Source organism: Pholis gunnellus (genome assembly GCF_910591455.1).
Source record: "Pholis gunnellus genome assembly, chromosome: 10".
NCBI lineage: Eukaryota > Metazoa > Chordata > Actinopteri > Perciformes > Pholidae > Pholis > Pholis gunnellus.
Window position 1 is genome coordinate 8,154,164 of NC_136537.1, and position 16,659 is coordinate 8,170,822.

Sequence of the window (16,659 nt, forward strand, 5' to 3'; positions counted from 1 at the left end):
GCTCAGTTGAAGTAAACAATTATGTTTTATTGATAAGGTTCTCAGAAGAGTCTCGTTTCAGTGAATGTATAAGAATCATCCTTTTGATAATACTGATTTGGTACATTATGACATCCAGCACGAGTCTCTTCACAGTGAGAGGGATCCAGTGCTGCTACCGCTGTTGGGACAGAAATGTATCTCTGCATCCAAACCAAAAAACAGTCAAAAACAACAAACTGGGGATTGATATTGTAGATATGGAATATTAGAGTGCCACAAAACTCTAGAGCAGTAAGACCAGCTAAAGATTTTGCACATTACAAGCCACTTCCTCTTAGAAATATAAAACTCGATAATCTGGACAATATTCTACTGTGCTGCATAAAGGTAAATCTATACACTGTACATCGAAATATAGCTCGAAAAAACAGATTTCACAGTTTTAAAGACTTTATTTAAAGTATAAACCGTTTTTTTTTTTAAACACTTTATTACATAAATTATTCTTTTTGAGAGTGACTATTATTTGCCCTGGCAGCAAACGGAAATTAATACAAAAACAAAAAATTCTTACATATTTTTACAAAAGAAAATAAACTCGTCCATTAATGTTCATTTGGAATAGAACTGGTGACTCATTCATGATTGTCATATAGTACTAAGAATAAATAAATAAAAAAAGAATAAAATAAATAACTAACTTAGCATGTTTTTTTCCGGACTCTGTGAGCGGTGTGTTTGATCGTTCTGTACAGAAGTGCCTTGGTGAAAGTCTCACAATTCTACCGCGACTGAAACGTACAAAACTACGGCATCTACGATATACGCAACATCCTGAAATTTAGTGTAGTCGGACACATATGTAGGAATATGATTCTTCACGCCGTTCCAAAATAAACAATGCTGTGTGATACCCACTGTCCACAAATATAGCCATCACCTTTTTTTTTCTTCACTTTGTTTTTTTAAAAAGTTTATTCCTCCAGCCCGTCAACAGCTCGGACTCGTTCAAAGGATGCCGTTAGCTCGCGCGTGATGCCTGGGGTTGGATGTGCGCCGCCTCGGCGGCAGAGGACTGGTCCGTGGTAGACGATGGGAGGCCTGAGACAGGGAGACGACTCATAGTATTGGACGACCTTTTGACAGTGCCGTGCGTGTCGCTGTTTATGATGTCCTCCGTTGATGTGTGGTCGTTGCGGCTGCGCTCTGGAGTGGCTCTGTCTCCACTTTGGTCCCTTCAGCGTCCGTTAAGAGACAGTAAAAGCCTTTTTTGCCGGCGCGGTGCGCGACTCGCGCTCAGTAGCTGTCGCGGCCGCTCTCGGTGTGACCCAAAAAATATGGGCGAAAAATATCACTATCTTTTTTAAAAAGGGGAATCTTCTCATTCACTAAGCAACGGTTCTAAAAGTTCTTCAGTGCTTTTTTAAGTTGTTCAAAGTTTTTTCAAAAAAAAAAGAAGAAGAAGAAAAAAAAAAACAGAATCGCTTGACTAAACTTTTACATTTGTTTTTGCCCGTGGCAGTAAAATGAACAAATAATCTGTTTTTTGATAAGTCATTCTTTTCTAAAAGGTCCCTGCAGCGTTCCGTGAGTAACCCCGCGTGTTGGTTAATTCTCCATGGGTTTTTGAGAGGAGTCGGGTCGAGGAGGCCGGGTAGGAAAAAGGAGCAGGATCTAGAGAAGTGAAAGAGGGGACAGAGGGACGAGTCTGCCCTTCAAAACAGTTTCAGGTGGGCTGTTACCTCTTGCCCATCTCGTTCTGTCTGAGGAACTGGATGTTGTTGCTGCTGTCAGCCAGTTCTGGATACTGCTCCACAGGCAGTACGTAGTACCCGTCGTAGCCTTGTACTCTGCCTGTCGTTAGGAGCTGCTGTCTCTCCCCCTCCGTCCACAGGCGACTGCCTCCCTTCCCATCCCTGGCCCTCTGCTGTTCCTTGGCCCAGGCCCCGGCCAAGGCCCTCTGCCTGGCCAGCTCCAACAGTCTTACCTTCTCTTCATCCACCACGTCCGCCGCGAGCCCGTACCGAACACTCAGCACCAACGCCGGGACCGCAAACTCCACAGTCACCCCTCTCCTCGAGCGGCCGCTCACCGTCACGTTGATACCGCTCTCCAGCGACTTGCGCCCGTTGGTGAGCCCCAGGGCCAAGAGGTCGCTGTCGGTCGAGCCCACCTTCACAAAGTAGTGGCAGTCTTTCCCTTCCTGGGTGTAATGGGTGCCTTCCAGGTACTGGGCGCCGTTGAGCACCAGGGCCACTTTGCGGCTGTCGTCGCTGGCCAAAGCTGACACGCCAGCCACCACGTGGCCCTCCTTCAGAGCCAGCATTACTCCTCGGCCTATTATGGGGGTGCTGGTGCCGAACCAGTGGCCCGGCTTGTCCTTGCGTCTCCGGCGCTCCTTGTTGAGGCGACGGCCCTCCAGGGCCATGAAGGCCTGGTTGTGACGCTCTGCTGCCTGCTGCACGCCGGTGAGGAGCTACATGAGAAAATAAAAGAGTGTGAAAGGTGACCGGTATCTGCATCAACTGAATCACTATCTCAGGGTTCATTTTTATAACATGATTCTGTCGACGGCAATATAGTCAGCACGGCACCGCGTACCTGTCCGTTCTCACAGTGCTGCGTGGCCTGCAGCTCGTACGGCGGCTCCACGAAGTAGAGCGAGTGTCGGGGGAACCCGGGGATTATGTTACTGAGCTGGAAGCCAAACATCACCAGCCAGCTCTTCACATCTACAGCAGACAGGAGGGGAAATTAATTAGCTGAATGTCTAAGTTAAACACGGTAGCAAACAAATCATTTCTTTTATCATAAGAAGAAAAAAAGTCAACGTGTATTTGCACATCTGGTGTTATGCAAAGCTATCAGCTACGGTGCCATCTGCGGTACATTTCTGACTTGCATGAGCTATGTTTACTTCAACAATCTGTTTCTTCTGCACAATAGAGATATCAAAGACAATGTCAGGACACAACAAGCTGAGTTTGGCTTGTTGTGAGGATGTGATTAAACTTATCCGCAGTCTGACTATTCTGCTGTTTCAACACTACGTTCTTAAAGAAAAACAGGGTTTTTAATTTGGCTTGATTAAGTAGAAACAGTCATGCAACAGGATTCACCGTCCACACCACATTCATGCGTATCGATCCTCTACCTGTGACGTAGTTTTTGACGTCCAGCATGTCGCTGAGGGGGTTGTTGTTCTTGAACATGTACAGATTAAAGGGAGAGGGATCCTTCCCGATCTTGGGCCACATGCTGTAGTCGGGCGACGTCCAGCGTCCGGCCAAGACGTCGTAGTCCCGCTGGGTGAAGTGGACCAGCTTCGTCAAGGGGTCGTAGAGGCCGCCGTGGAAGCCGACCACCAGCTGGAACTCCGGGTTGGAGTCCAGGTACACCTCTCCGTAGGCCGTGTACTGCACCTGGGTGACACGAGCGTCAGTCAATTTCCCAAAGAAGCCTTGGTCCGTATGCGTTTTTACCACATCATTAGATTTTTCGCAGCAGTAACTGATCGCAAAACAAAGTGAGAGTCAAAAGATTCTTACCTGTTTGATCATTTGTCCATTGCTGCTGAAGACAGCCAGCGGTGTGCCGGTGTTGTCAGAAGCTATATAGTATTCCTCTCCACTGCTCACCTCCATGGCGAACAAGTGTCCCTGATCACGTGACAAACAGAAATCCAGTACATTTATATCATGCCTACGGATGAACATGTATTGCTCCAGCAGCAATATTTATCAGTATTCAGGTTTAACAATATTTTGTTGAAATAGGAGGAGCGGGTGTGTTCATCTACCCTACCTGCAGGTCGTAGTAGAGCGACGAGATCTCCGAGCTGGAGTGGTTGAAGATGTGCGTGACCCTGGACGGGTGGTTGAGGTCGGCGTAGAAGAACTGAAGGTGCTGCCCCACGCTGTTCCTCGTGGACACCCTGCGGCCCAGCCCGTCGTAGTGGTACACGACGCTCCAGCCGCCGGCGCCCCGGTTGTAGGCCCTCAGCAGCTGACCTTTGGAGTTGTAGTCAAAGACATCGGAGCCGCGCTGGCTGAGGTAGCCGTCTTCATCCAGGCGGTACTGGACATCTCCCAGGCGCGTGATGCGGTCCCTGAGGTCGTAGCGGAGCGGCAGGATGCGGGCGCTGTTCCCGGGGTTGAGCAGGTGGAGGTTGCCGTTCAGGTCGTAGCTGTAGCGCCAGGTGGACCAGTCATTCACCTGATTAAAACAAGGAGCGTTAGGTCTCGCAGACGGTTCAGAGCGTGTGTCAGCGATAGTTTCTGGGCCATATCAGGTGTCACGACCACTAAAAATCCACATCACAGCAACTCTCTCCGCACTCACCTTGACGCCGCTCAGCTGTCCGTCTCCGTCATAATCATAGCGGTACTGAGTGGTGTTGGCGTAGGGCCCGATTTTGAGCTCTCTCTTCACCACCCGTCCCATGCTGTCGTACTGCACCGTCATCCAGTACATCAGCGAACGGAAGATCTCGTACTGGACCTCCTTGATGCGACCGTGGGTGTCGAAATGCTTGCTCAGCGTCATAACGGCGGTGGTGATGATCTGATTAATGTCGTAGTAAATGACCCCGAACTTTCCAAAGTGCTCCACCTGTAGGAGGGATGGAAAGGTTGAGGGAAAACGTGAGTCCTCTGGCAGCCACAGGAGGTACATTCACACACACAAAGTCTGCCGTGTAAGTTGAATTCTTTTGTACGACATTGCTCGAAAGCAGACCAGGGGAACCGCACCTTTCCAGAGATCTCGTCGTATCGGTAGAGGTCAACGGGCAGGGGCGTCTCACTGATGACTGGCTTCATGCTGGCGATACGGAAGCTGTTGTCGTGGTAGGTGTAGTCAAACCTCGCGTTGACCATTCCCTCCTCGCTGAAGCGGTAGATCTGCTTGTCGATGAGCGGCCCCATTTTGCGGTAGCGGATGGTGCACGAGAAGCCCCCGCTCTGCAGGTTGACCATCTTCAGCACGCCGGCTGTCTCGTCGTAGCCGAAGGTGACGGCGGTGCTGTCGTACACGATCTCCGACAGCTTCGCCAGCTTGCCGTACTTGTAGAGGACGCGGCGGCCGGTGCCCAGGTAGTGCGTGGCCTGAGGTCGGCCGTCCTCGCTGAAGTCGTGGATGATGGAGGCGTTGCTCTCCGGGGGGTTATAGGTGTTGCGGATGTAGCCGACTGACACGTGCGTGAACATGGTGTGTCGGGCCACGCTGGGCATGGTGACAGCAGTGACCCGACCCGAGGCGTCAAACTCGAAGATGTACTGCCTCTGGCTCTGCAGCAGCAGCACCATGGACTGGAAGCAGAGAGGGAGGCACAATCCGGATTAATATAATAGCATTATCAATGGATGACTTGTCTGCTGCGAAATAACACCGGCAGTGATTTGCTCTCAGCTGACACATTTGAATCTTCATAACTGTGAAAATGATGTATTACTTCACTCAATTCTGCAACTCAAATTAGTATTCGTTCTTGCGGTTGCCTTTGGCGGGGGCTGAGATGTGTTACCTGGGTGACAGTGTTAATGTGCTTACTTTGTCAAGGTAGCTGTAGCTCCACACCTTCCCGTCCACAAAAGAGCGAGACAGGATGCGTCCCTGCGGGTCAAACTCCGTCCTCTCGCTCATGCTCCCCCTCTGCAGCCCGACGAGCTGTCCGGTGGTCGAATACGACACGTTGACCACTGCCAGGCTGCTGCTGGGCAGCCACATGGCCGGCCGGCCCTGGGCGTCGTACATGATGCGCAGCGTGAACTTCCGGTGGTCGTCGTAGATCTTCTCCGTGCGCGTGTTGCGGTCGAAATCAATTGAGAGAAGATTGCGGCCGTGAGCCTAAAGCAAAGGGAGAGAGGGGAGGTTCATTTCAGGAAACGTTGTTATTATTTTAAAAAAAACAAGGGCCTTATTGAGCAGTCAACTCACTCTAAGCTTCCTCCCAAACACGGTGACCCTGCCCTTGGTCTGCTCCTTGCGCAGACGCCATTCGATGGAGTTGAGGCCGTTGTCGGTGGGCAGGGTGATGTTCCGGCGACCAATCGTAGGGCTGACAGAGCCTGCCAGGATGTGGGGCTCCGTGTGAAAGCTGATGCCCATACCGTTGGCGTACATCACCCTCAGGGTCCCATTGTTGCACAGCTGGTAGCTGTTCCTCACCTGGTCTGTAGGGGGAGACAGACAGGTGTATGGTGAGGAAAAGTAGTCACCCGTGGGACCAGATGAGCTTTACCAACGTCTGACAGAATGTCCATGTTTCTCAAAAAGAAAAAAGTCCAATCTTAAGCCGAGAGGCTCATGTCAGTAAGAACCAGATCATCTTCATAAAACGTTTATGGCCCTGACTCGTCTTCGTACCAACTCTGAAATATCCTGAATGAAAATAGACGGTCTAAACTCACTCTCTCTACAATCTCCCTATTACTCCAGTTTAATGACTCACTCTCAAACACAGGAATGGACCCAGATAAGCCCATGCCTAATGCTGACGCAGACATTTCCCTCAGATGTCTGAAAACAGGCGTCTTGATCACAATGATGCGATTGAAAGTCAGATAAAATTGTTTTCGGCTCAGAAATATCTGGAAGATCGGGGAGGGGGGGGGGGGACGTCTTCTTTTTTAAAATTTCCTTTACAAAAGGTTATGGGATCAGATGGTGTCTCCCCCTTTTGAAGCCCCGCCATAAATGACAGTAATCCATAAGCCCAATTTGTAATAAAGCTCCTGGCACATTTTAACAATGCCTCAAACAGACAAGTGAAGCTTTTTCCATTGACTTGGCAGCAACAGCCTTTAGATAAATCTCCCTTGCTCTCTCTGTCTGAACGACCTCGTAATAAAACAGAAGCAAGGGAGAGAGAGAGAGAGAGAGAGAGAGAGAAAGAGAGAGAGAAATGAGAGCTTGAGGGGCCAACGAGAATTCACTGTGGAGGAGTTAATGAAGAGAGCGAGAAAGAGCGGAAAGAGAGGGAGACGGTTAAGTGAGTATGTCAGCAGAGAGCTGTGCAGAAACCCACACAGTGCGGCGGAAACCTTAAATGACTTACAGCTCTGTGAACAACTGTCCCCCTTTTCCTCCCGCAACGCAGGTGGATCACTGAACACCCCTACAACGTATTCTCTCGGAGGCCTTTCAGAAACCCCGCCGTCTGCGTTCGCACTTCTGTCACGCCACTGGTCAAGAAGTGGGAGGAAATAATTCTCCTTCTTCTCCTTCCTCTTTAAAACAGACCAAATAAGCTCAGGGATCATGGGAACTGGTTGAGAGCTGTGTTTGTATGTCCTTGTGTCTCTATCTGTGTGTGTGTGTGTGTGTGAGGAGAAAGCTTGAGGGATGAGGAGGATTCACTCTGCATGACTTAATGAATTTTGCTGTGATGATATTCAAAAGCAGGATGATCCCAGCTGGGATTAGCAACTACATATTGGTAATTTTACTCCGTGAGAGGGAGCGAGAGAGGGCTGGATGTGGGATGGGAGGGAAAATGATTTCCTGGAGCATGCACATAACTGGGCGAAGATTACAAGGCTTTCAATTAGAGTCGGCCGCATATTGTCCACCAGAGAGCGGGGTGGATGTTGAGAACTAAGATGAAGTAGTTTGGTCCAAAGAATTGACAACGCCTTAACTTTATGTCTATAATGAAATCATAATATCCTATATTTCCCTACGCTGATGACTCAAGCCCAGCATTCGTCCGCCTCCGTGCCACATCCTCTGCACTTTTAAGTATTTAAAAATGTAAAAATACCTTGCACCACAGTGTACGAGGCCTCGACGGAGGACAGGTTGGTGATGACGGTGACGTCGTCGTCTCTGCTGGAGCTCTCGATGTCGATGTTGATGGAGCGCTCGATCTCGCGGTGGAGGCTCGTCACCATGCCCGTGGGGTACGTGACGTTGGTCAGGCGGCCCTCGCTGTCGTACCTGGGAGGCGGGACGATCGCAGTCAGGGAAATTGGCAAGGAAAAAGGGCACGTTTTCACATTCGTGCTGCATAGATAGACACACACACATACACACACACACACACACACACACACTGCGGAGATGAACGTGGTCATCTTAGAGGAACTGGCTGTAGTTATGAAAGTGAACACCGGGGGGCAGCAGCACTCTGTGTGAGGTGTGAGATGAATCACTGGGAGTGCAACAGAACAGAACGTGATGAACATGAAACCTGTGAAAGGGATTCATTTTTGTATTTCAGATAGGTGTCAAAGTGTTACAAGCATACATTCAGACACTCACTGGTAAAACGTGGTCCACCCGGTCTCGTCAGCTTTGGTAGCCAGCAGGCCCGTGTTGCCACTGTAGCCCATGAGAGCCACTTCCTGGCCCACGGCCGACACGCTCCGCAGACCCCCGGTGGGGTCCAGTCCCAGGGTCACCACTTGGTTCTCGGGCAGCAGCACCAGCCTGAGCAGGCCGGCCCCTCCTCCCTGGCCCTGGGCGTCCCTTCTCACCTTCACCGTGTTGTTGCAGTTGTCCACCAGCATGGCCAGCTCTCCGTCCGCGCCATAGGTGAAGTTGTAAAGCGGCTCCCCGGTCACCAGGCTAATTGTCTGGATGTGAAGCCCCTCCCCGTTGAAGACGTACAGCTCCTGTTCCCTCGGGGACGCCACCTCATACTGCGCGGCCCCTCCGTACCCCACGCTGGAGACGGCGGGGCCCGGCCGGTTGGCCCGCACAGCTCTGATGCGTATGTTGTTGAGGTCGGCGATGAAGAGCGTCCCGTCCGGGGACACGGCCAAGGAGGTGGGGGAGTTCAAGCCGCCGTCGGGGGCGTAGCCGTCGTCGCCGTAGAAGCAGTTGCAGTTGACGTCGTTCTTGCAGTCGCAGTCGGAGGCGACGCCAGCCAGGAGGGAGATTTCTCCATTGGTGCTCACCTAAAGGAAAACGCACGGACAGGAAGAAATGATGAGATTTGAAAGGGAAAAAAAAAGAAAGTCGCAACTCGATGAAAGAAGACGTATCACCGAAAGCACAATTCATTTTGAGTTATCAAAACAGGGGAATGCCCGAGCTGAATGTGGTCTCTGGAGAGCTGAAACAATCTGAGAATATCTTCTGAAAAAAAAACGCCCACACACAGCCCGACCAGCTGTGCTGTGAGTTTTTTTCGGCCAACAAGCTGGACCAACAAAATCCACTGTAGACGAGCAACTGTGCTCAGCACTCCTTAATCTCGTACCTGTCTGACTCTGTTGATCTTTTTCTCATCCGTCTCAGCGATGTAGAGGATGCCGGTGTGGGACAGGGCGATGGCCGTGGCGCTCTCCAGGGCCGCGTGTATGGCCAGCTTGCTGAGGCTGTAGTCGATACCCGGCACTTGACAATGCATGGGCCGACCTGCGATGATGCTCACCTGTGGGCGACAACAGAGGACGTCACATCCGCGCTACAGCAACGTTTCGGACGTGGAGAGATGTTCAGCCGCGGGGCGAAACAGTACAGATGAAACTTTCAATAATGAAGCAAGACCCCCAGAAAGTAGAATATTTCAAGCTCTAATTAAGCAGTAATGTTACCACCACTGCGAAACGAAGAAAACTCTGTCGGAATATGAACTTTTACTTCTAAATTGGCTTGAGAGAGCCTAATTGGAACACAATCCTGTCAAAGCCACCCCTCGGGGGTTTTGCAGGGGCGATCCGGCCTTTGTGGTACAGACCTGGTGGTTCTCGGTGATGCGTAGGATGACATTGTTTTCCAGGACATAGAGCGAGTTGTCCATGGGGTTCACCGCCAAGTCCGTGGGCCACTCCAGACGCACCTAGCAGGCGGGAACAAAAGTTAAACATGAGATAATATCTATGCGGACGGAGGCGTTTTGAAAGGATGCCAAGGTTCTCCTTGTGTCCTCCTCATATTTTTTAAGTGACTGCGGCCCTCACTCTCTTCTGATCCATTCATTAATCCATGGACTCTCTAATCCCTCCCTAAATCAGTCTCTCCATGACCTCCTGGCTGGCGCTCGTCCCCAGCTCAGCACTCACGGGGGCCGTTAGATCATTATCTATCGCGCCGTCACCTCTCGTCCCCCCAACCTCCACCTCCCTCCCCAAACCGTCGTACCTGGCTGACGTCCATGCTGGAGTCGCAGCTCAGCGGCCGCACGGTGGTCAGGTCGTTGGCCCCCAGCAGAGTGGAGATGATGCCGTTCTGGTCCACCTTGCGGATCATGGTGGCGTCCACGAAGTACATCAGCCCGTTTTTATCCACCGCGATGCCTGTCAAAGCGGAGATGAACACCGTTAGAGACCACGCATAACTCAGAACCGCGGGGTGACCCGTGGACGTTTCAAGTCAATTACACTTCAGATCTTTCCACCGGCTGGAAACGGATAGCAGCCCTGACAGCTGAATTGCTCGATGCTTCATCGAATGAGAGGGAACAAAGTGATGGAGGGGGCACTGAACTGTTAGATAAGTGTTAGTTTTTGGGATGAGTCATCGGGATGCGGAGCCGAGCTCATGCTCCTCCCGGAGGGCGATCGTAGACTGCAAGCAGATTCTTTAGAAAGGCAAGTGATCCGTAGCACTCTACTTCCCTTCCTCGGTTTCCCCTCGCTGTTCACCCCCCCCCCCGCCTTTCCCTACTTCCCATTTGTTTTTCTGCATTTCACCTTTTTTTTTTTTGCGTTTACCAGTGGTGCTGTGTCAGCCTCGCCGGTCTAACAGGCAGCAGGCATTCAGACAGGTGTGTTTGTTTGAGGCAACTGTGCCCCGAAATAACTCCTAGACGCACCGAGATACACAACAACAGATGGAAGGGACACAGCGAAGGGCACGCTGTAAATGAGAGAGAGAGAGAGAGAGAGAGAGAGAGGGGAGAGAGAGAGAGAGAGAGGGAGAGAGAGAGGGAGAGAAAGACGGAGAAGGAACAGGCAGAGTAGGCAAGCTGGTGTGTGCCGGCTGACTTTGCCTGTGACAGGTAAGAGGGAATCGGTGGCTCATTGTCTTCTCCCGGCACTCACACACATACACATGCTGTATGTATACGGACAGCATGTGTATGTGCAGTCACACACGCGTACACACACACACACACACACACACACACACACACACACACACACAGACACTCGTGACACTGAATGGAAATGTGACAGTGTGACATCCTTGACAGTTTGGTGTCACAATGTTCTCAGATCCAATGATCCACAAAAACCATCCCATTAATACGTTTAACATTAACCTGGTTTATAACCTCCTTCTGTGTCTGTCCTGCTTTAGTTGAGTCACGCGACGGGGAAACTGAGAAAACAAATGATACTCCGGGAAGAAAGGGGAAATGTAAGGCGCCTCAATCTGTACGTCTTGAAAATCCCAATGGCGCTTTTTTTGTCAGCTATTTTCATCATTTTAATATCACAACGAATCACGTGAACGCAATAAATCTTATTCTGTAATCACTACTAAATATATAGGTTATTGGCTGTTCTGGCCTCCCTAAAGCTGCAACTAACGATTAGTTTCATTATAAATTAAGTCAATAAAATGTCACAATTTCCCACAGCCCAGGGGGACATCTTTAAAAGCCTTGTTAAGCTTGACCAACAGGACAAAAACCAAAGGAAGTCGATTTTATAACGGTATAAAATGTTTTCGCATGACCGATTTTTCTTTAAAACGATTATTCAATCAACAGCATAATTGGTGATTCATTTTCCGGACTTTTCTTTTGACAGTGGCTCACCTTTGGGGCTCATGAGAGTGGCTTCGGTGGCTTTGCCGCCGTCACCGCAGCGCTCGTCAAAGGGCAGGCACTGCTCCCCGGTCCCGGCCACCACCTCGGCGTTGTCCGACAGCAGGCGGCCTCCCGTCAACGAGTGGACGCGGTAGATCCTGCGGGAGTTGGTGTCGGAGATGAACAAAGCCCCAGATACTGGATCCACTGCCAGGAAGTACTTGTGGGTTGGGTTGTTGCTGAGGTGACAGAAAAACAAAACAATCATCACGTCAGTGAATAGCTTAGTTTTATATTTGAAGTAGCTATTGTTGCTGGAATGTGCAGAGGAAGCTTTTCATTTACTGTCAGAAGGATCTCACCTGTGTCTGAAATCTTTGTTCCTTCAAGGGAGAAAGAGAGAGAAAAGCACAACAAAACAAACTTTAATTCACACAGTCTGCGGAGAGCAACACAAAGCTAGCCGTGGTGTGAACAACAACATTTAACCACGGGTAAACACACCCTGGAGAAAAGGTCTGTAGCACAGTGTATAATTCTACCTCGATCCTGCCATCCCCGGTGTCTCACCTTATTCTTTCTGTTTCAAGGGAGGATAAAATCCTACAAGTTCAATGCACTGAGAACGTCTAGTCTTTCCCCCTCTCCTTGTCCTGCCATCTGACTTCAATATAACCAGCCCTTCGTGTATCAGTATTTTCAGTACAACAAAAAAACAAACAACCTCTAAATCCCAATCTGCTTTCTAATTGATGAGTCTTTTACCTTAATTCCAGGATGCCCGTTGTGTTCATAGATGGGTAGACCCTGCGCACAAAGTTGAGGTCCCCGACATAGAGGCTGCCATCGGTGCCCATTGCCAAGGCGACCGGTGCCAGCAGCTTGTTGCCGTCTGCCAGGCCGTTACAACTGGGGCAGGAGATGCTGCGCCTCCGTCCGTTTCCCATGACGCTGGTGATTACCGGGGGCTGCTCCGTCACAAAGATGTTCTCACCGCTTCCCTTGTGAAGGATGCCTGGACAGGAGAGAAACATAAGCGGAGTCAGGGTCACGGTTTTCTGACGATGAATTACAATAACTTTGGTGTGATGTCTTAACTCTTTGACTAGTGCTATCATCAGGTCACTGTCCAATAATGAACAAATGACAGTCTGGTAATCCTCTGTACTTTGTGGTGAGGAGGGCTGATGAGCAAATGTTAGCATGCTAACACGCTAAACGAAGATGGCAAATATTATATATATATATACTGTGTATACTGTATATATATATGTATTGCTCAACATCAGCTTTGTCACTGGGATCATGATTTAGCATTTAGCTGCTCGCATGGCTGCAGGCTGTCAGTCTCGTTAATAAGTTCATCTCCCAACATATATTTTGGTATCAACAAAAAAGGCACAAGGATGCAATGAAGCCTGTTTTACTGGCACGTTTTCTGGTACTTGTGTGTTCAGCGCGAGCGACATTTTATCACTTCGGCAACACAATTAGACACTTTTTTGATGGCCAAAGCGTAGCATTGCATCTCTCCGAGGGGAGACATTTCTCCACCGTACAATGCATTCCCCCACTTCCAGAAATACCGCCACACACCGCTGGTTCGCCAGTTGCGTTCATTCCATTAGCGCATTGATTGTCACAGCAGGTGAGCATCGCTGCATCAGCCCATTTATACTTCCAGTCCTTTTTTGCATGACTGCACAGAGTGTAGGTAATGGAATAGTAGATCATGCAACAAGAATGACCGCTGGCCCACCGCCACATCATCTCGAATAAGATTCTGGAAAAGGTAACAGTTCTAATAGTTGCTGCTGATTGCCAGGTGCACATGTTTATTCAGTAGGGCTGGCGTGAGTGAGACAACACAATCTCTTTTTGTGAAAATCCTCACAGACAGGCTAAAAAAAAGAGGCGCCTGGCAACTCCATGTGAACCACAGGAAGCACGGTGCGGTCTACCCCCCCATGACAATAGCAAGTGAAGTGAGATATACAGTACTGTAAACCTGCTGGGACTGGCTGAATATAAACTACAAGGTAATGGGGGGGGGGGGGGGGGGGGGGATGAAAAAGTCCATATGGGCGTGTGTGTACGTACCGCTGCGCGTGTTCAGTATGTGATGCTTGTCGAGTGACCAGCCGCCCAGACTGGTGGGATCCAGTTCGTAGCCCTGCAGAGTGGCTGTCCTCTTCTCCCAGAGGACGAGACTGGCACAGGACTCATATTCATAGCCCACGGACACTGCATACAGGAGAGGGCAGAGGCGAGAGAAAGGGAGGGAAAAAGAGGGAACGACACAAAGAAGTGAGAGAAGTGATAACTGAGAATGCATGAATGTGAAAGAAAGGGAGGCTGTGCAAAAACTTCATCTGAGCATATTCCTCCCAAGTTCCTCTAGGTTGTGAAACGTGTGATACACAGAGAAGCTAGTTAGCGCCTCTAACAAAAACCATGCCCTCACACCCGACTAACACTCTCACGCGCTGCTAAATCAATTAAAAACCTTGTTAATTGGAGAGATCACTCGTTGTGCCTATAAACACACGGGCCGCACCGGTTGCCACGGTGAAAAGCTCTGCCGCTGCACGTGTGCTGACAGTCTGATCTGACTAAATGTACAAATAAGCAAAGAGAGCTAAGATGAAAGGAGTGCGTTTGTGTGCATGCATGTGTGTGTGTTTTCTTTTCATGTTACAACTTGTTAAAAGGAAAAGCGCGTTAACACGTCAACTCCCACTTGAGTCACAGTCAAGTCTGCTGTTGCCGGCACCTTCTCGGCTGCTCCACTGCATACAATAATATAGTATACCTGCGTCTGTAAAATGTAACCTGATCGTAAACCATGTACATATGCTTTATAATCTTTGACAAACGTCAAATTACGGTTGCTCTCCGGGAAGAAGGGGACCTTTGAGTGAATGTATTTTCTCAGACAGAATGCCCCTCATGATTCTAGTCCGCACTGAGTCCCCCAGATGTCTGCTGCATCTGTGGCCTGACAGCCGTGTTTGGCTGACAGCATCTGTGAGCGACTGTGACAGTGGAATGTAATAGCACCGAGGCTCCCCTGGACTCCTGCTCGCTGCTCCAGTGGCTAACTGCTAACTCACCCTGATGGCTAATAACCCTTCACCACAGTTACGGCTGGCTGACTGAACCACAAGCGGCTTCGATGAAAAATAGACGTATAAAAAAAAAAAGAAGAAGAAGAAAAAAAAAGAAAAGCACTTAACTGTGGCTATGCCGCGGAGTTGATGGAGGCCGGGTTTCTGGTGTATTAGCTCTCTTCCAGGCTCCCTAATTAGCAAGCTCTCCCTCTGTCATAGCCAGTGCTGCCTCACTGGTAACGTTTCTAGTCCACTGACCCCCACAACCCAGCTTCTCTCCCATCCGTCCCTTCCACTCACCAACAGCTGCAGAAAGGCCGTAGACCCTCTGCCCATACGCATCGGTCTTATCCCAGATGTAGGTGTAGGCCAAGTTGGGTGAGGCGTGGAACCACTTCTGGAAGAGGTGGCCCTCCACCGCTACCATCAGGTGAACCTTCAGCAGGCCCATGGACACCACGGCCGGAGTCATGGTCACCTTGAGCAGCGAGCGGTAGCCCTGCGTCCTGGAGCTCAGGTAGCACAGCTTCAGACTGGAGCCAGGCACTTCGATCAGTTCGTGCAGCACCTGGAAGACAAAAGAGAGGAGATGACAGGAGAGAAGGATTAGAGGGGAGGGGGATTAGAGGGAGAGGGAGTAATGGGGGTCACGCTTCCACTGACGGCTGAAGGACAAAAAAGGGGAAAAAAACAATGAAAGAAATAAAGAAATAGAGAAAGAGGGAACACATGGGGTGGGGTGGGGAGGGGGGGGGGGGAGCTATGGAAGCGAAAGGAGAAAGAGAGCTACAGGAGACAGGCATACAGGAGAGTGGGAAGAGAGCGAGGGAACCAGAAGGGAGATTAGCCGGCTGCCAGAGGTCAGTGGTACTGCACCTGAGTCTCCGGTATGATGGGTTTCTCCCCTGGCTTGGAGCTGAAGAAGGAGGAGAGAGGGGATGCAATCACAAGAGGGTCAGGCCTGACGAAGCCGCTCAGGTCGCAGCCCGGGATCGTGTTCTCTTCTGTCTTAAGCACCAGAGTGTCCATAGCATAAAACTGGCTCCAGGGCAGCCACACGGTGCGCTCCTGGCTCAGGAAGGGGGCGCGCTCGAACCGCAGAGTCAGTGATGCACCACCGTTAGCTATCAGGTCAAACCTGGAGAGGTTTGCAAGAAGAGGATGGGAATAAGGTACAGATGGGGACGCGCTGTGGCGGACGATCATACACTGTCAGGGTTTTGTTTCTTCCAATATAACATTTACTCCACTGCTTTAACTCATCGACAAAAAAAAAAAAGCAAACACCTGGAATAGATTTTTCAAAATTATTACATTACGTCACGACTAACTTTCGACAACACACACATAGAGACAAGGCTGTCGAGGCAGCAGTAAAAGGTCTGAAATATAAATAGCACAATGTTAGAACACTGGTGAAAGTGATTGCATTAGATGCTCTTCCACCTTTTGTCTTCACATTATGACAGACAGCTGTGGGCTAACGATTAGTGCGGAAACGGGTCATCTACACAGTTGGCCATGGCAAATGGCCAGAGCTCCGTACGAGTCTGGAACCGCTGCGGCCGAGAGCCTGTAACAAGTGGGAGAAAATGGCACTCGTCAGAACTAAACAAGGTCAGACAGGGATATCAGAACACGTCCCTTCGAGTCACAAGTTTGTGAGACTGGTGAGTAACTGCCTCTGAAACACAAGGTTAATTAAAAGTTACTCGGAGTTCGGATGTTTCAGCGTCAGCTCGGCCTAACTGGGAGAAAAGGCTGCAAAGAAAAGCACTGATAAGAGGAGGAGACGGGTGCTTAAAGAACCTGAGACAGGGAACACAGAAATTGCACATTTAATGAGTGGAGGTCAGCGTTAAG

The 16,659-nt window shown here is 49.9% G+C and overlaps 1 protein-coding gene across 1 annotated transcript in view; it reads right to left on the bottom strand.

Annotated features, from left to right (window-relative positions):
* Positions 1–1,720: 1,720 nt before the first annotated feature.
* tenm2a (teneurin transmembrane protein 2a) overlaps positions 1,721–16,659 on the bottom strand; it is a gene marked incomplete at both ends in the record, with an annotated part of 146,028 nt that continues 131,089 nt past the window's right edge. The window contains 20 exons of the mRNA XM_079167122.1: positions 1,721–2,458; positions 2,584–2,714; positions 3,137–3,404; positions 3,531–3,641; positions 3,787–4,197; positions 4,324–4,593; positions 4,734–5,291; positions 5,533–5,829; positions 5,920–6,155; positions 7,745–7,920; positions 8,245–8,882; positions 9,188–9,361; positions 9,668–9,769; positions 10,072–10,226; positions 11,696–11,925; positions 12,049–12,069; positions 12,452–12,701; positions 13,787–13,930; positions 15,097–15,364; positions 15,673–15,934. Of these exons, the coding sequence (XP_079023248.1) occupies positions 1,721–2,458; positions 2,584–2,714; positions 3,137–3,404; positions 3,531–3,641; positions 3,787–4,197; positions 4,324–4,593; positions 4,734–5,291; positions 5,533–5,829; positions 5,920–6,155; positions 7,745–7,920; positions 8,245–8,882; positions 9,188–9,361; positions 9,668–9,769; positions 10,072–10,226; positions 11,696–11,925; positions 12,049–12,069; positions 12,452–12,701; positions 13,787–13,930; positions 15,097–15,364; positions 15,673–15,934 (5,440 nt within the window). The remainder of the gene's footprint in view (positions 2,459–2,583; positions 2,715–3,136; positions 3,405–3,530; positions 3,642–3,786; positions 4,198–4,323; positions 4,594–4,733; positions 5,292–5,532; positions 5,830–5,919; positions 6,156–7,744; positions 7,921–8,244; positions 8,883–9,187; positions 9,362–9,667; positions 9,770–10,071; positions 10,227–11,695; positions 11,926–12,048; positions 12,070–12,451; positions 12,702–13,786; positions 13,931–15,096; positions 15,365–15,672; positions 15,935–16,659) is intronic.